Here is a 19,324-nt window from a genome sequence, read left to right as displayed (position 1 = left end):
TACAGGTACAAAATTATGAGAAAGCCAAATGTTTAACTTTGTTAACATTTGCCTATTTCCCATGTGGATGCAGTGAGCCACCTCGGGAGAGAACCTGAAGTCGCCCCTATGCGATACCAGCAGCTTTGTGTCTCACCCTCCACTGCCGCCTCGATCACGTCCACTTACTCCGCACAGGAACAACCAGTCACTGCTTCCCAAAGGAAAACTTGTCAACTGATCAAGTTAAGCTGCACTGATAATTTGGATAAAGCATAATACTACATTAAATGTAAATGCAGAAAAGTAACAAACTAATCAAGCGTGCTAATTCAGCTGCTGCTATTAGCATTATAGAAAGCCTTAACCCTGAGAACACATTAAAGAATGATCACATACACACACACCTTGCATGTGCCAAAGTTTATTTTTTTCCAAAACTTGTTGTTTCAAATAATTGGATATGAGCAGTTTTTAAAAAACAAACAGTTTGTGTATTAACAAATTGCGAAGTTCCACAATTAAAACATCAACACAGCCAGTCTTGTGCTTAGGCTTCTTTTTAAAAAATTATTAATTCATAGAACATAAACCCTCAAAATTTTTTTCCAGTTTGTGGCTGGTATATTTTCCACACATTCGGTATTCTTATAAAATGAAGGAACTCATGTAAAGGAACAGCTGTACAAGAATAGATCTGAAAAAAAGCCTGAACAACCTAAATTATAGTAGCTCCTTTTAAATAAATATCCAATAAAAGGCACAAACCTGTTACGGGGAAAAAAACATAACATACAAAACAAGACCTATTAAATAAATAATGTAAAGTGTGGGTTGGGGGGTGAGGGAAATCTGTTCCAGCACCTATTTTGTCATTGCTCCAAGACGAAATTCCAGCCAAACATTTGGTAAAGGATTAAACTTAATCACAAGGATACACGTTTGAGATATTCTGAAAGATTTGATGTTACAATTCCTGTTGTAACTGTACAATCTCTTGTTGCACTACAATCTCTTTAAATAAATGATCATGAGAATCTGCGTAAAGTAGTGATGCAGTGTTGTTGTACGTATCAATGACAAGTCAAATACATCTTCAGAGTAATAGCAACAGGTTTTCTATATTCCTAGCTATCAGTAATGTATAAATGATAACATGTACAGTTTCCGTTGCTCAAAAATATAATCTTTTAAATGGAAATAAATGACTGATACACAGTGCCTTTAGATGTTGTCCTTACAATACAAACTACCCAAAACAAAGTTTTCCTTTTTATGTACAAATTAAGCACCGATCCACAGTGCATGCTATTCTAATTGTAACCCCACCCTCCCTGCCACACATTAAAAAACCCAGATGGGGATACACCCTGTATTCAATCTTGTAGTCAGAAGCTTTTTTGTTGGTTTTTTTTTCGTGCATGTGGTTTTTATTTTTTGTTGTTTTTTTTTTTTTTAAACAAAAGTCCATTTGTTATTTTTACCTACAAGTATTCCACCACTATGTGCACAGAACTGAGATTTCTCTAGTACTGTGTCCAAAATTAAAAAAATTCAGTAACTTCTTGGAGGCAAAGTCAAACTGTATCTAGAGAACATTAGAAAACCCCAGTTATTTAAAAAGAGGTACACTTTCAAGGCCTAACACAATCAACCTTTCCAAATTCCCCCAGAAGTTATCTTATGGTATATCCCACAAAAGACAGCCTCCCTGTAGCAGCATGAAGTCCCAACAGTCAGGCTTGAATGACCCACTGAAGTACAATAATGCAAAACGCACAGCACACTTCAAAAGTCTTCCTCCTTGTTCAGACAAACATGACAGTGACATCTTAGTTATCTGCTTTCTGAAATATTCAGACAGGATTCTGATCAAATGAGTTTGAAGGAAACAAAAGGGAAAGTCACATTTATATACACCTCTCTTCAGTGTTTTACTCATCACAACTCCTATTTGCAACTCTATTACAGTTACCCTCAAGAACAACCTTTGTCTTCAAAGTGGGGTTTGTTGTTTGGTTTTTTTTTGGAGAACAAGTTCTGAGCCATAAAAGCCTTGACAGCATCCTAAGTCCTTGGGTTTTACTTCTAATGTATGAACTATGTTATTTAAAACACAGGATTCTGCCATTTTGTGCGCTCCAATATGTGCACAAGGAAGAGGTTGGCAAAAAGCAGTCCTATGCACTTTTGTGCAGAGAGAAGTGTGTAAAGCAATCTTTTCTTCGTAAGGATACATCTGAAAGCCGTGTTTTAATGTATCGTGTTCTGAAGGAGACTAAAAAGAAGGTAGCTTATAAAGTCTTTAGGATGTACTTTGTGGCTGTTTCTCCTTTTTTAATACTAAATAAATTGGTATCAGACAGCTTTGCTACAAGAAAGCATATCAAAGAACCATTAAAAAATCCAGAGCAAATCAGAAGTAGTGCAAACTATACCTAGCACTAAATCCATTTCCGAGCGAAGTACATTCCAGATATTCAGAATGCTCTGCAATAAAGTTGTAACAAATATCTACTGTTTGCCAGGCATTTATTTGCATATTTTATTAAAATAACGGATTATTACTTTTACAACTCAGTATGAGAAACAGACCTCACAGCTTACAGTGCTAGAAACTGCCTGACTGTAGCACTCTCTGCTCTGTCATTAATGCCCAGACATTTATTACTATATGTACTGGTCTAATTTGAACTCAAGACTTTTCAATGCTGAATAAATCAATGGAATTCACTATTTCTTAAATAAACAGTCCCCTCAACACAATGACCCATTCTAAATGGCATCTAGTCCCTCGTCATGTGGAGGGTAACTATAGGCACTGAAGGACTCATTGGCTTAAAATTGTACAACTGGTTAACCCAATAAAGGTGGATTAAAGCTTGAAGCCCTTTGTCGTTCAAACTTGAACATTAAATTGCTATATACTGGTCCAAATTCTTTTAAAAATCAATACACATTCAGAAACTCTGAGTTTTAAACTTCTGCAAGGTTACATTTCCCAGGAAGTTAGTGGTTACAGATTCCAAAGGTTGGGGGGTGGTTTTTTGTTTTGTGCTTTTGAGTTGTTTCACTTGGCAAAAATATTTCTATAGGGTTAAGAAATACTACTTTTGCACTCTTTGGACAGAATTAACCATTCAGAAAAAGGAGAGGCTTGTTCCCACTATGAGTAAGTGCTGTACTTTAGAAGTTCTCTACAGGACAGTTTGACAAGATTTTCAGGCCTATTTGTGTTTATAGTGAGAGTCAGAGATATTTCTGCAATTACAGACTCCCCAAAAGATAAGAGACATGCTACTCTGGAGGTCTATTTATTGCAACAATAGAAAACTATTCATTTTTTGAAAACCCAGCTTTAATATTAATCATTAGTAGAAGTCATTTTACAGGAGAGCTTTTCATTGTACTCTGCCACAAAACTTCTGGAAGAAAGGTTGCTCCCAATTCCATTTACTTGTTGTTAGCTACTTTTTTTTTTTAAATGATATCACTTTTTAATCAGACATTGAAAAATAGAAGATAAGGCATTTTCATAGCCGATTTCAGTTTTGGAGGAAGATTGTTAAATATAAAAGACGTGCCAGAAGTCTGTACACATCTGACCCATCATGAATAGCATACTTCATAAATTAGTTGATTTAAAAGATTTTCCTCTCAAAAAGAGTCCAGATTTCTTAACATAGCATTTTCACCTTGAAATTACTACAGAAGAAAAAGATTACTGCAGCATTACAGAAAAGATTATCTAAAAGTTTGCACATATTTACACATTTAAAATTAATTACTTTTATATGGTTTACAACTAGGTTCTTATTTCAGAAAAGCAGCACAAGCTATTCTCTACAGCTGGATAATTTCAATATAGTTGCCAGTTCACAAGTGTCAGCACTATTGCAAGGTTTGCTTCTTTTGACCTAATGGACTTAAAAAAAAAAATTGGATCTCTTGCTTCTTTTGCAGTTAGCAACAAGATTTTCAAATTGTTCCCGTTTGCTGCTATTGGGGATACCTACATTCACTGGCTCCCAAAGCTACTCTTCCTTGAGCTATGAAAGATGCTATCTGCAGAGAAGATACTCCATGGAAGTGCAGCTACTGTCACCTGTTGGAGACTGCACATGCTGTTCTGTAACACACTTGTTTCCCCTACTCCATCACAGACTTTCAGCCTGTATCAGAGCCTGGCTCTTTCAACTGGCCATGTTACACTGACATACCAACGGAGCAATTTATTATTTTTAATATATATAGATATATGTAATATGTGTATATCTTGTTGATTCACAGCATTTCAAACTCACATTATAAAGTTTGCAAATTACTATAAGCTATTCTAATGTAAAAAAGCTGTCTGATTTCACACAATATTGGCCTTATGATAATGCAAGCATTGCTCTATCAGAGTATTTATTAGAGCACATAAAAATTTTATTGCTCAACTTCATTTGTGTTGTGTCTTGGTTTACAACAGCCACAGAATTTATGGAGAAAATAAATAGCTTTGACATCCTCAGTTAACTTCCTAAGGTAATCCACTGATGAATAAGGTTGTAGAGCAATCATGTAACCCCTCTTCTCAGCTTTGAAGATGATAATCCAGCTTGCACCTTGAGTCAACCTCAATAAAATACAGTTTTCTGCTGAGCAGTTAAAAAAAAAAAAAAAGTGAACAATCATGACTTCACACTGCAGTGACTGTTATAAACAAGAACCTCTAAAGCATTGCAATTCAAAATAGTATTGTATTATACAGGGAAGAAACAGTTGCCCTGTTCAGGAATACATCGTGGAAAGACTGAAATTCAGTCTTTTCTTTTTTTTTTTTTACCAGTATTTGGTTGTTCTCACATCTTGCTGCTTTGGCGGCTCTACATAAACTGTATCTGTGAAGTAAAGATTACATATTAATGCCACTTACATAACACAGGCTCTCTCACTGTTTTAAAACTATGAATCCATTCAACTGCCTTATTACTTGCAAGTTAAGACTATAGGTTTTGACACTTCAAAAAATCCCCAAAGAATGTTAAGACCAACATATTTGGATGACAGGAGTACACAGTTTTTTCAACTTGAACGATCTCTTGTCTGTGCCTTTTTCACTTCCCCACCACCTGATCCTTCAGAAAGCTTTCACCACTGCTCTACTCAGCATGACTAAACCAAGTATCCAGCTAATGTCATAGGAAGTCTAAATTCTACATATCTTCACCACTTCCATTTTCTTAATATTGACACAACAAGAAGTTAGCCACTAAATCTCTGATTTTTACTTTCCTCCTTGCTTCCTACATTTGCATGGTCTCACCATGTGAATTTGCTTCCTCGCCAGCAAAAGCTGTTGCCCTTGACTGACAAACCCCTCACTTTCAAATGCAGAAGTACATTAGTAGCCCTTCACGAAACATTTGGTTGCTTTTACCAAGACTAAAGTTTCAATGTGATCTCAAGATTAAAGAAAACAGTTCACCTGAGTTTCAGAAACAGGTGCAAAAGGATTTGTTGGCCTTAGACCAGGCTGTGTATACATCATTGACTGGGGTGCCATCAAAGGAGCAGCTCCAATCTGAGGAGGTACCTATTAGAAAAACAAAAACCCCACAAAACAGGTGTATAAAATTCAAACTAATTCTAGAAGATACATCTTTTCGCATTATAAGTATAGTAGAAAACAAGCACATAGGCACATACACGTAGTAAAGTCAAAGCTTTTAAAAAAACTTGCTGTAGAGAATTGAGTAATCTCTTCCAACGCACAGTGTGAAAAACCTATCAGATTTCACACACTATTGACCTTATGAAACAATATGCGTAAGTTGTAGGATGAATTGAGTATAATAATGCCTGCCATGAAACCCACTGGATGAGACAACTAGGTTTTTCAGAAATACAAGACAATCACATTTCTTACCATTCCATATACAGGCACTTGAGGTGTGGTCAATGGGTATGTGATAGGAGCAGGTACCTTCAATCAAGAAAATTTTAACGTATTTTAGATAAGCTCATGCATACTAGTAATATATATAAAACTGTGAAAAATACGTATTCTTCAATACTTAAAATGACCAACATATTTACAAGAAATTGACTTACATATCCAGGATAGTGTACTCCATTCTGGCACAGCAAAAGGAGTAAGGACAGAAAATTATTTAAGAGGTATTCGAACTGGAAATTCTAACCAAGGGATGGATTCAAGTCCAGTACCATAACTGTCTGTAACTATGCTCAACTCATTTATAAAAACAATTAAAGCAGGAGGAAAAAAGTGCAGGGACAGTAACATCAGTAACTATGCCTCTTAACTTGGATAGGCTCCCTGCCTAAAAAGCTATCACTAGTAAGACTTACGGCAAAAATAGAAATTTTACTAAATCTAGCCAGGGTTTGAACATATTGCTTGCACAAACATTTGCGTGACACGCTTTTAGAGGGCATGGCATGCAATAGTCTTTCTTCCTCCCATTATGTGCGAGAAGAGCACAGAAAAAAACCCAAGGAAGCCAGTGACCGTTCAGCTTAAGAAACAAATAGCAATAGATGTTTAGTCAGGTAAATGTTGCTCACATACTAATTTCTGATGTCTGCAACATATCACAATATGCAAAAAGAAAAATGAAGAGCATCTCAAGCCAGTAAACTTATATCAGGTTAAGTTCATAGTCACAGTGATGCATGCACTTCATATTGCCGTGCATTGTTAAGCAGTACTAATTATATTTAAAATGGCGTGCTAAAGTACTTCACTATGAAAGAGTATGCAGACTATACATAAATTGGAGGGTTAGTACTCTGAATGCCACAGACCAAGTACCCTGAATGCCACAGACCAAGCCAGGACAGTTAGACCTTTCCAACACTGGGGGCACTGATTTTAAAGATGCTCATAACTGAGCTAGTTCTTTGCATCATTAATTTTTGGAATCCCAAGCAAATCAGTGAGCGATACCTGGCATAAAGCACTCAAATACTTAGACAAGAAAGTATCAAACGTGAACGCCTGAAATAAAAACACATAACCTAAATCCACAGTGATCAATGTGTGCTAAGGTGCCCTCTATCTTTCAAAAATAAGAATACATCAGCACGCTAACATAACATTCTAGAGCACCAAGAGGGAATAAAAAGATTTTATGGTCTCAGAAATCTCACATGAAAGTGCTACGCAACTGAGATATACTCTCATCTGAATTTGAGTTCCATTTTTTAGTCCAATACTGGATTTAATATTCTATTCAACTTTGACACTTTTGAATGAGCACACTCACGTAAGATGAGCAAAATAGGCATTACATGCAAAGCTATTCTTATTGGAAAATGAAGTCAGACAGCAGTCCAAAATCCATAGCAAATATGGCAATTACCCTAGTTGTACATAGAACCAAGACGAACATTCTACTTCCCTCCAAGGCAGCTATATTTCAGAAGTGGTTTGTATTTGTATGAATATATACGAATAGAAGATACTTGAAAAAAAATCTCTTTTAAAAGCATAGGAAGAATCAGTTGCCTACAAATATCCCTCCAAGAAATGGAAATTCTTCATTTAAATAACTGTAAAATTTCCACTTAGTATTTTATACTGTGTTACAAATATGAAGTTGCTGTTGAGCATTATCAAAAGTCCAAAGTATAAAAACTGAAAAAGGAGCAAAAACTGGAAAGAACAGCAGTTTTGCCCTTGAAACACATTCTTAGGATTCTTAGAGGTGCATGTGTGTATGTACGGGGGGGGACAGGTGGGAGCATCTCAAATGCACACATCAGAAATTTTCTGGTTTGGGGTCATTTGTTTCAATTCAAAAAAGAACTTACGAACTGAGATATGTCTCAAGTGAAAGGCTCATTATTTAAGTCTTTAATGGACGAGTTTTACAGTGAGGGGAAATAAAGTATACTAAAAATCTCTTCCTCATTCAGTTCGTGAAGTGATCCAACAAGCACTCCCCCCTGCCCGCAGTCTCGTCCCAAACAGCCTTTGCTATTCTTTAAGTTAATTCAAGCAGGGAAGTAGCATTTGCTAGAATGAAGCACGATTTCACTAGTACAGAAATTACCATATGTGGAATAGTGGGTAAGGGAGTAGGGTTCCATGTGGTCGATGTGCTTGTTTTTGCTTGCCAGTTTGTTCCACCAGTAAGTTTTTTCTCTGTAGGCTGGGTCCACTGCATATCTGATCTAAAATGAAACTGTGGTATTAGTTTTCACAGAGTCAACAGCTAAAGTAAAAACAACATAATGGAAAATGAAAACATGCCTTAATACACGTACACAGCTGAAATCTATGGGTGGAAGAAACACTCAAGATTTCAGTAACTACTTGATATATCTCTGTCCCAGCAAGGATGAAGTCTGGGGGTTCTGTTTTGTGTTAAAAGTAAACTATCATTATTTTGTGCACTGTATGCATGATGTACAGCATAACGATTAACTGGAGTTTTATGTAACTGCAAGATCTTCTACGGTGCTCCATAAAAATACTTAAATAAAAATACAGCACTTGCAAAACTAACTGAAGTGAATTACTTCAAAAGTTAAGGTTGACCATATTATAGTAACTGACCACAAACTCACCATTTCAATGCTGTACTTGGCAGCAGATTACTTTCAAGAGTTGAGATTCTTGCCATGTTAGTACTGGTAAACTGTGCCAGAGACTACCGAATAGTAATGTAAGAATATCAGAAGTACATATACGTACTTACTTTTTGCATGGAGTTCCTCCAAAGCCAAGATCTAGGGGGGGGAAGAGACACAGACAAAATCCTTAAGTATTTTTAATTTTGAGGAAAAAAAAGCTGGGTTTGTTTTCAGTAACAAGTGGGAAAGTTAAATTTAAAAGCTTCACACTTACTTCCCACTAGATTAGCAAGTGAAGAATCGAGGTCATTTGCCAAAATTTTTCCGCTTTGTTGGTTCGCTAAAGTGGCTCTTTGACTTTGTGGTGGTACTGTGGGTTGCAATACATCATCTAGAAAGTCAAAAGCTAAACAAGAGAACATAAAAGCAACTGTTAACAAAACACTTATATTGCATTTAATAAAAGACATCCATAAGCCAGGGAGGTATTTTCTTTATGAACACTAAGTAGTTTGAGTATTTATATGTGGAGGTTCAACATGCTGGAAGTGTTTAAGGCTTAGACAGAAGCATAGTTTAACCTCTTTTTTTTTTAATGGAATACTGTATCGTAGCTACTAATCTAGTAGAATCTTCAATTTTACTTCAGCAGTAACTGATAGTATTTTTAAATTAAGATGAATCTTCCCTTAAAACTGAAGAAAGAATATTGTTAAAGATAGTTTCAAAGTGTTCTTGTAACACAATATAGCAGTAATTTCATGATACTGCTAGTATCCTGAATGTATACAAGAGTTCCTTTGCTATACGTTCATAAGCACTTTGAATATGTAGCAAAATAGCACCAAGAGAAAGATCGTAACTCAGCTGTTCTTCAAGCAACACATACACACAACTAGTTTTGCATTTTTATAAGTACAATGCCTCTCAATGAAGTTAGAGGGAACTCATTATCATGTATCAAGAGAAAACACTGAGGTCATAAGCACTGAAAACAGATTAACGTAAGCTTACCCGTTAAGAGATATCCAGTGGGCCACGTTCAAAGTTCATTCCCCCAAAAAGAGAGGAAACCATTATTACACACTATATGAGATTAGTCAAAGCTAATTTAAAAGTAAATAACTACACTTGAACTGATTGCTTGTTATCTTATCAGTCTTATAATCAGCTTGCAAACGTATTAAATTATTAAATTTTGAACTACAATAGTAATTATGCTAAATTGTTAAGCAACTGTTGTCTGTAGCATGTAAATTACTCATAAGCTAGTTTTTACCACTTGTAGTCCTGTACTCTGGTGCTGTAGATTTTCCTCCAAAAACAGCATCAAAGTCTACATTAATTGTTGAAGAGGTGGTACTTGGAGGAGCTGAATGAAGAGGAAAACCTGAAAAAAAAGTTTAGAGTAATCAAATACACCATTCATTACAGTGAAACCAGAAAGTTAAAAAAAAAAAAAAAATCATCAAATTACCATCAACAGTCAGAGGATGATACACAGAAGCGTATGTAGCTTTATGACCACTAAAGTCATCTTCATAAAAAGAGAGAAGAAAATAAGATCAGTTTAAAAGAGAAAAAGGAAGAGGGGACACAAAAATTATGTCTGCAGTTAAAAATTAAGAATTTTTAATAGTAAAAAAGGATTTTTTTTTTAAATTTAAACAAATTTGAAAAAGCTCAATTAACTCCTGCATTCCCCATTACAAAAGAGAAAGGAGGTTGCAGTTTGAAAGAAATTAGCAAAAATTTCCAGCAACACTGCAAGTCTTGGGATGTCTAGGCTGGGCAAGCTGAACAAAATAACTCATTATTTCAACTGTAGAAATAAAACTTTAAGGAAACATATCATTTACTACATCTGGAATTAATGTACCATTTTCACTTGTTAAAAAAGTGAAGATTGGTCCAAACCACAAAAAATTACATGGCCCGGTTTATTAGCATAATTATCTGCAGTTGCAAAGAAATTACATGGGTTTTGTTTGTTTGGTTTTTTTACCACTAAACAGTTCCACCGTTTGTTTGGAGGAAAAAGTAGAATTGATGAAAGGGGTGGTAGATTTTACAGCTTCTTCAACTGGCTTCATGTCAAAGATGTCCAGATGAGGTGGAGAACCAACACAACCATTTGAGGACGAGAAAGGACCTTTCAGATGCAGAAGTGAAGGAAAGAATACAGAGTACAAATAATGGAAAAGAAAAACAGACTGAAATGACTGCATATGAGAATCTCTAGACAAACTGTAAATATTCCACCTGTTGATCAGCCCATTAAAGATAAAAATTCTTAGTTTCAGATAAAAATCTTAACAGCTTGCTCTATTTAGGGAAAATAATTCTAGTATTGCCATTGGGTGGGAGGGGGAGAATGACAGAACATTTATCAATCAAAAGAGTTAGATACTACATTTTTGGCTTCAAGAATCTACCTTTTAAATAGCACATAAGGGTATCAATTCCACCTATTAAAATACCAACACTTACAGTGGTGTTAACATTGCCTTATTTCAGCATTTAAGGCATTTCTTTGACATCTATCCTGATTATTCTTTGGAGGGATGGGTGAGGGTACAGAGAATGCTGTGCCCAAGAAACTGGGAATGACAGCTTTGTTGTAAGAACTTTGAAGTCACCAACACCTTTTAAATGAAAAGTATATTAAATATCACTTAATGGAATGAAATACTAGTCCAGCATCTTTTCAGTTACATCTGCTTAGTTTGTATTTCCCAGAATCTTTAAACTTTGATTTTTAGTTACATTTCTTCTCCCTGTCCCCTTTATTGAATAGCTCCTTCATTTCGTCTACTGCATATTGACACTACTGCTATGTGTTAAAAAAAAAAAGTAACTTTTCTGTAACAGTTTGCCAGAGCTTTCAGATTACTTATTTTATATATATTCTGTCAAGGATAGAAATGTTTGGATGCAAAGTAATTAAGGTTTAAGATGTAGATTCAATTAAGTATGAATCTGTATTTTATTCTTGTATTCTAAGAATTCACCCATCATTCAGACAGCCAAATCATCGTAACAGCTCACCTCCCCAAGCACTGCTTGCTGATGTTGATATAGCTGGAGTGCTCTGCACAGTTGGAACAAATGCAGGCTGAAGATCAAAAAGGTCACTAGAGAGGTTGGGCATGCTGAATAAGAGACAGAGAGAGAGAAACATGAAGATACTTAACAGGCTTTGTATTCCTGTGTTATACAAACACTCACACCAAGCTCACTTTCTCTTGTTCACTAGTAGCCCATCAATAATAGCGGCACAAAACAAAACTAGCGATTAAGCATTTCTTATTGAGCAATACCAAAATTCCTGTGAATACAGCAGGAAAGCATCAGCAAAAGGTTATTCTTGAAAAGTACTTGAGAAGTAACTAGCATCAGTGCTTTGCAGTTGACTGTGGAGCTACAGGCCAATGCAGTAACTTCTGCTTGCTTCAGAAAGCAAAGTATCTCTCACCTATTTGTTGTGGGTGCTGGTACTGCAAAGAGGTCAACAGCTACAGTGGTATTCACACTTTTTCCTGATAAGGTGCTTGGGGATGCCGATGTGGAAGTGGAATTTGGTACTACAGAAATCTCTCTTAATCGCTGCTCCTGAAAGATGAGAGATACAGTTTGCATTTTCGTTTTATTACTTTATTAACCCTTCAGTCCTGAAGACCTTTTCCAAGAAGAAATTTTAATTATGGTCTTAATAAATAAAAAAAAGTTATTCTTCTGTAAAGTCCTCAAAACAGAAAGATGATTGAATTAGAGATAAGACTATTTGTTTTAACAAAGCCTTTAAAAAAAAATCAAGGTGGGACTTGAGGATTTAAATAGTAATTTTTTTAAAACTATCTGTAACTGCCTAGAAGTAAAACACTTCCAGTCAAGCTACACATTCTAGGCTCCCTTCATAGTCACTCAGAGAAACAGGTCAATGGACCTTTGTTCAGGAAGACCTGTCTCTCTCCACTGGTAGGATCTCTTCATAGTTCAATTCAGACGTTCAGAAGTCAGACTGACAACGTGCATCCTAATACTATCCATGTAGTGTTGCTTTTAAGCTAGCAAAATAAAACTAGTTTACACTGTTAATTTTAGGTTTACATTCCTCATTACTTCTAGATACGCCCACTGCATTTATACAGCACAGGTCAAAGCACAGGTGTGTTTTACACTGCTTACATTCCTCAAGTAAAATGTTGAGTGAGCTTGCAAGCTTCCATGTCCCCCAAATGAAAATTTGTATCAACCAATTTAATTATTCGGTTACAGCAGCTACAAGTCCTATTATAGTAGAAGTGGGACAGTGAAGAGGGGAGACATCTGATGCAACTCCTGAAAACAAAAAAAAACCAACCCCAACCAAAAAACTCAAACAACAGTATCACAACACTTGCTGAGATTCAAGTGAAGCAGTTCAGCAGCAGACAGCAAGGCACACTAAGATTGTAGTCTAATAGCAAAAAACCTGCTTCACGCCGGTTTGAAAAGCATGCCTTACACCAAGTCACGAAAGTGGAGAATCTTCAACAGACCTCGGTAACTCCAGGGATGAAACTCAACTCTGCATTACTGTCAAAGTTTACTTTCACACTCCAAATAGTTTTAAGGCTCTCATAACGTGGCCTCCAGATAACATGAGCAGAGTTGCTTCATCATTTAGGTGTGTCTAGACACGTTAAAGCAACACAAGAAAAATTCCCAACTGCCCCACTTGCGTGTGCCTGGGACATGACAGAACTATGGATTTAGCTTTCAGCAAGGGAAGCATCTTTCCTTGTTCAAGATTTTACACTATGTATGTTCGCAGGAAACAGTGTTATAAATGGGTTAAACGGACCTGAAGGACCGGGATTCAGGCCTTAAGAGAGGGATGTTACTAACAGGACTACTCAACAAGTACCAATGAGCAAAGGAAAGCACGTTAAGGAACCAAGAGAGAACACACATATTTTCTTTCAGACGTGTTACTATTCAAAGTCCATAAATTATACCTAAATACATATGATTTCAAATAGTTTTTCAAACTAAATTATGGAATTATAAATAAGAGCAGTTACACGTGGACAGAACTGTAGTGTATATTCTCATTATGAGCAATGTAACTGAAATCACACTAAAGCCACATTCCATACACCACAGGGAAAAATAATTCCCTCCTACCAATAATCAATCTTACAGTAGCAATGCTGTATGTTCAGCTGCTGAGATGTAACCTACAAGTGTTGTATACTCATTTTGTGAATCTTAGAGCTAAATAACAACCTCTTGTAAGGAAGAATACAACTTATTTGTATCAGCAGCCTGCTATTCAAATCATACTCCTGGTAGAAGGGTCACCACACATAGGCAGCCATCACACCCGCATCCTACAGAATTATGCCTTGGCCTCTCTTAAAATGAGTTCCCTCACCATACACTATTTTAAGCCAATTCTGGTTTTCGCCTGTATCTGGTTAAAAAAAAATTCAGAATACAAACTTGTAAAAAATATAGTACCTTAAGTGCCTGCAGTCTAGCTTGTTCCTCCTCCAATGCCTGCTGCTTTTCTTTCTCATCCATCCTGCTAAATGACATTCCTGTATTGGCAAGTGTGGAAACAGCACTGGATAGGGCACTAGCTCTAAAAACAGTAATAATTAAAAGAAGTTTTATTAAGAAAAACAGTCAGATATACATTCACTTACAGTTTAATCACCAAGTGCCTTATCTAGTTGCGCATCATTCCGCCGCCACTCTGTTCTTCCCTTACTCTCTGGTACAGAAAAGCAGACAACCCAGTAACAAGGGAGTTTGGTGAAAAAGCAGCCTGAGTACACAGGATTACTCCCTGAAGTTTCAGCAAGTAGGAACTAGAAAGTGAACACATCAGCTGTCTTTTTTCTTTAAGGCCATATAGAACTAGACTGGAATTCTATTCCATTCAAGTAGCAGAGGCACAGAAAGCTTGTTTGTACATATTATACATATAACAGTAAACAAAGCACAGAAGTTATTCCTTATATAGTATACTATTTAGCAGAATACTGTGGCAGTGAATCCCCAGATACTTGCAAAAAAAAAATCTGAGGAGCAAGACAGCAACTCAGAGATGTAGCTTATACTGATAATTTATCAATATTTACCAAGTTTCTGGGGGAGAATGCCTATGCCAAAAGAGATCTCCCACTCTTCAGTCAGAAGTACTGTTCATACGTATTGATACCATACTTGACAGAAAGAATAACACAATTCCTGTCAGCACAAAGCATCTAAGCTAATTTGGCTGTTCTGAGAAGGGACTGAAGAACTTTTATAAGCAGGTTAAGATAAATTCAGTCTGAGAGGTAGATAATTGACAATAAAGATAAATACCATCCTATCTTGGGGAAAAAAAGAGCCTCAAAACCCAAATACCTTAGAACCCTTTTAAGCCAAAGGACTTGAAACAAGTAAAAGCTAAAAAGAATAATATACAAGGCCCCAGCTTAATGGTTTATTACAGCATAAGAAGTTGTCTCTCAGAGACACAGGCAGACATACCTAGATTTCAAATGTGATTAAGCTATCAGACTTACTCTGTGAGACTACTGCTCACTAGATGATTCATTTATACATCTAGGAAGATGTATTTGGAAGTGAATAAAATTCAGGGAGAACACCAAATGACTGAACACTGAAAATTCTTAGTACGAAGATGACAAATCTGTAGTATAGGCATAATTGTAATTCATTGGGTGCTCACCTGCTGGCAGCAGAGACTTCTTTTGTTTTCTTTCCCTCCACAGAAGCCAAATGCTGTTCCAGTGCTTCAAGCAAGCTGCTGGGTGCCTAAAGTTGAAGCAGTGTTTTATAAATACTTTTAAACAACACATCATTGTTTAGTACACAGATTAGTTTCCTCATCCACTAAAAACAAACAAAACCCCACACATCAATAATTGTGCCTTTGGGTTTTGCTGCCATCTTCCACACCTGAATTCTATCTACCCACTTGTGGTTCTTTGAAAGGAGTGGCACCACAGAGACACAGAGTAAGGACTCCCCCAGAGTAGTGTCTGCTCCTGTGTACACAAGCCTCATTCTTGTTTTTGGCAACAGTATTTGCTATGTTAAGATTAATCCAATAATCACAGCTGATTAAGCAGTACTCCCTTAAACTCACAGAAGTACCAAACGAAGCCTTTGCATTTTTGATCCCCTTTCCCCCATAACAACAAAAAGCCAGTCACTTTCCATTCAAATATTTACAGTCAAAGGCTTGCATTAGAAACACTTGACTACAGCAGAATGTTAGGTTTGATAAAAAAAGCAATCAAATTCAACGTGACCCCAACAATGCTCTTGCAGACTGAGTAGCTATTCAACACATGACAACACAATAAACCAACTCAATTACTCCAAAGCCTCTGGTATCCTAAAATATCAGAAACTAGCAACATCACTTCAAATAAAGTTGGGTTTTGGTGGCTTTGCCACCCTCCCCCCTGCCAAAGTGTTACCCATGAGAAGTTTTTAAACATTAAGCTGTTGTTAAAGCAATGAAGAAGATTCCAAAAAACAGGCCTCTCGCCACTTAACTCCAGCAGGAAGTCAGGCACTAGACACATCAGCTAAGATCTGAGACACCTAAATGAGTTTTAGGTGACCGATACTCATAAGCTTACCAAGACTTTTGAGATCACAGCCATGACATTATTTGGTACCCAAGACAAAAGATTTGAGCTGATAGTTAACAAAAGAGCAAGTTTAAAATATACAGACTAAGGCACACCAGAGCTGCTTTGGTTCCTACAGAAAACAAGAAAGAGGTGCCAATCATAACCTGCCTTCTTTCTGCTATATACTTGTATCCGCTACAGAAATACTTCTTCCATAACAGAGGAAACAGCTTCAAAGGTCAGAATAAATTTGACCTCATCTTGATTACAAAGACTTAGTAGGAAGTAAGATTTCTCCAAACCACCCTATAAAAACAACCTCCATCAAGCAAAATAATTTGGCTAGCACTTTTGGAAGAGTTCTCTGCCTTGCTATTCTAGCCACGTTGCTCTTGTGGCTTTTAACTATGTAGTCCAGACTCCTTAAAACAAGTGAAGCAAATCCTACTGCAGATTCAGATGAAGGGAATAGACCTTTAAAGTTTTAATCTACTTGCAGCTCTATCCTCCTCATCTGGCAGGGTTTCAGAAACATTAAGCGTCTCTTGCCACTTGCCAACTTTCAATAGGTAGAACAGATATGACAGACATTGTTTGGAAGAAAAACAAGATTGCCCTTGCTAGCCCTTCTGTACCAAAAGCTAGACCAAAGTATTTCCTGGAAAGAGGAAAAATATTAATCACACAAGGCTTTGGCAAGTTCCCCTCTGAAATAACGAGCACAATTCTAGCTTCCCACATTCAATGAAGGCCAATTCAAGCTACAACAGATGCAAAGAAAAGCAATTAGAATAATCCTATAAGACTGCTTGTTTTAAAGTTAAGGCCTGAGTTGATATTTCTTTCTATAAATAGAGCCAGGTAAGCTAAGACAGTGTAGTTACCTCAACAACTGGTCATGAATAAATTCAGCATTCAAACTAGACAGCTAAACCCTAAGGGGGAACATTTTGAAATATCTTTCCAGAAGGGTACTGGGCACAAAAAAACCCAAACAAACAAACAAAAAAAAAACCCCAAAACCAAAAAACCCACCCACACAAAACCAAACCCAAAAAAACCAACCACAAACCAAAAAAACCCCGTACTTTTACCTTTCAGGAGGAACAATAGTTTGCAAAAGGCATTGCATGACATAGCTAGAAAAATAATCTTAATAGCAGGAGACCCTAATTCCAGAAAGTTTTTCCTAGTCTTCATTTTTTTTTTTTTTTTCCAAGGCCACTCTAAAACTTATCTGTATGGAAAAGCAAATTCTATACTTACTAAAACCCTCTACACAACCCCGTCAACCATGAAACCTAAAACCAACAAACCAGTAACTTCTCTGAACTTTCACACTGCTGCAGACATCCAACAAAACATCAGAGATGAAATTTTAAGTGAACAGATCTTAGTAGTTTTATGTCAGAAAAGATGGCTGGGCATCATACAGACATCATGATACAGACATCAGGCATAATACAGACATCATGACTTGAAAGAGGCTGTATTTTATGACGCAGCCTCCCTCCCCCTACCCAAAGACATCTGTGACAGATTAACATCCATACAGAGGAAAATGACCCAGTTGCATTCATAAAATACAGTAACAGCTATAAACAGAAAGCAAGCAACATCATTGTGAAACAGGGCACCTACAAAGGAAAACATTTTCTTTATAGGAACCAGCAAAAGTAGCAGTAGTGTGAACATTAGAATCAAGGAAGAAAACCGCTTATACAGCAGCAGGAATAGTAAACTAGACTCTAAAGACATAAAACCATTGTTGTCAGGAACAGCTTAAGGAAACTCTGAAATATGCATATCCCAGAACAGAATATACACCAGAAATGTAAACAAAGTATTTGGAAAAAAAAATTAAATATGGTAGACCAGAATAGAAACAAAAGAGATGAATCTGTCAGAACTTATTTCAGAAACACAAGCACAATGAAAATCTAATTTTTGTGAAAGCCTAGTATTAAGAAATTTTAGCAAATTCTTTTAATGTGGCACTAAATTGATGAACAATTATTCAACTCTTATTAAATGCCATGAGATTTACTATGGAAGCGGAACGCTTAACAGTGGCATTGAAATTGTCAAAATACACAGGATGCTGACATCTACCACCACAGTTCAGAGAGTTGCCTTTCATGTCTAAGTGCACTTAAAACAGAATAGCTGAGCTATGAGAAAAAATGCTGTGAGAACAGTAGATATAAAGGGTTTTGCACACTCAAAGTTTCAGATATAAAGAGCAGCAAAAAGAAGTTAAATCCCCTATTCTCAGTAAATCAAAAAACCCTGCTTTGAAGAGCCTTATAATGACCCAATTAACTGGACAAGTGCACACAAACCCAGTGAAGTATAACTTCAGACTTGAGTATAATTTGATGAGCATAATACAGACCAGCTGAATACTGCAGTACTAATCAAAAGACACAGTAAGATGCTAAGATCAAACACTAATAGAAAACATCAAACTACTGTTTTCACTCATTACCTGCTCTTACCCTGCTGGCTACAATCATATTTCTTTCCTACCACAAAGGCCTAGAAGTTCTTAAAGGGGTTAATATTAATTGCTAGGAGCAAGTATTAGAGATTTGTACTTTGTAACACGTATGATTTCAGATGGAAATCATACTGTAGGCAGTAATGAACAACACTGACAATGGAAGTTTGTGGTTTAGATTTGATTTCCATATTAAAAAGACACTGATGAAGTTTAGGCAAATCTTCACAGTAGATATATTTTTACATGATTAACCCATGAAATTTAATTTTGTGAATGCACTGCAGGATTAGATGTGACTGTGCAAAGTCTACACATTAAACTGTTTCACACTCTCCACTTAAACAGCTTGAGTACTCTAGACCTTTAAGGCACTCCAGTTTATTGCCCAAGTCTCCTGACAGATTGCCATTTATTCTACCCATCAGGTTACTCTGCGCTACAGAAAAAACACCAAATACCTCTGTCCTGTTGCGTTGTTAGAAATACAATGTCCCTATGAACTGAAGTAACTTGCGAAGAATAACTTTGTGCCCTTCTGTGGACTATCAGCGTCTCCTGTTCATCAATCAAACCATCTTTCGCATCTCCTTTCTGCCCCTCAATTTACCTT

The 19,324-nt window shown here is 36.5% G+C and overlaps 1 protein-coding gene across 3 annotated transcripts in view; it reads right to left on the bottom strand.

Moving 5' to 3' along the window:
- Positions 1–387: 387 nt before the first annotated feature.
- The window catches only part of LOC142415338 (phosphatidylinositol-binding clathrin assembly protein-like), a 34,080-nt gene continuing 15,143 nt past the window's right edge, over positions 388–19,324 (bottom strand). The window contains exons 9-21 of one of the 3 annotated variants that reach the window (XM_075513538.1): positions 15,296–15,381; positions 14,071–14,194; positions 12,041–12,177; positions 11,614–11,717; positions 10,571–10,717; positions 10,043–10,102; positions 9,845–9,955; positions 8,840–8,956; positions 8,691–8,721; positions 8,043–8,163; positions 5,894–5,950; positions 5,453–5,560; positions 388–4,865 (exon numbers count right to left, since the gene is read on the bottom strand). In XM_075513538.1, coding sequence (XP_075369653.1) covers positions 4,851–4,865; positions 5,453–5,560; positions 5,894–5,950; positions 8,043–8,163; positions 8,691–8,721; positions 8,840–8,956; positions 9,845–9,955; positions 10,043–10,102; positions 10,571–10,717; positions 11,614–11,717; positions 12,041–12,177; positions 14,071–14,194; positions 15,296–15,381 — 1,218 coding nt within the window. In that variant the 3' untranslated portion in view covers positions 388–4,850. The remainder of the gene's footprint in view (positions 4,866–5,452; positions 5,561–5,893; positions 5,951–8,042; positions 8,164–8,690; positions 8,722–8,839; positions 8,957–9,844; positions 9,956–10,042; positions 10,103–10,570; positions 10,718–11,613; positions 11,718–12,040; positions 12,178–14,070; positions 14,195–15,295; positions 15,382–19,324) is intronic. The other 2 variants (XM_075513539.1, XM_075513540.1) reach the window with 2 other exon arrangements.

This window comes from Mycteria americana, chromosome 10, assembly GCF_035582795.1.
Source record: "Mycteria americana isolate JAX WOST 10 ecotype Jacksonville Zoo and Gardens chromosome 10, USCA_MyAme_1.0, whole genome shotgun sequence".
Lineage (NCBI taxonomy): Eukaryota > Metazoa > Chordata > Aves > Ciconiiformes > Ciconiidae > Mycteria > Mycteria americana.
This window is presented reverse-complemented; position numbering and strand designations above follow the sequence as displayed.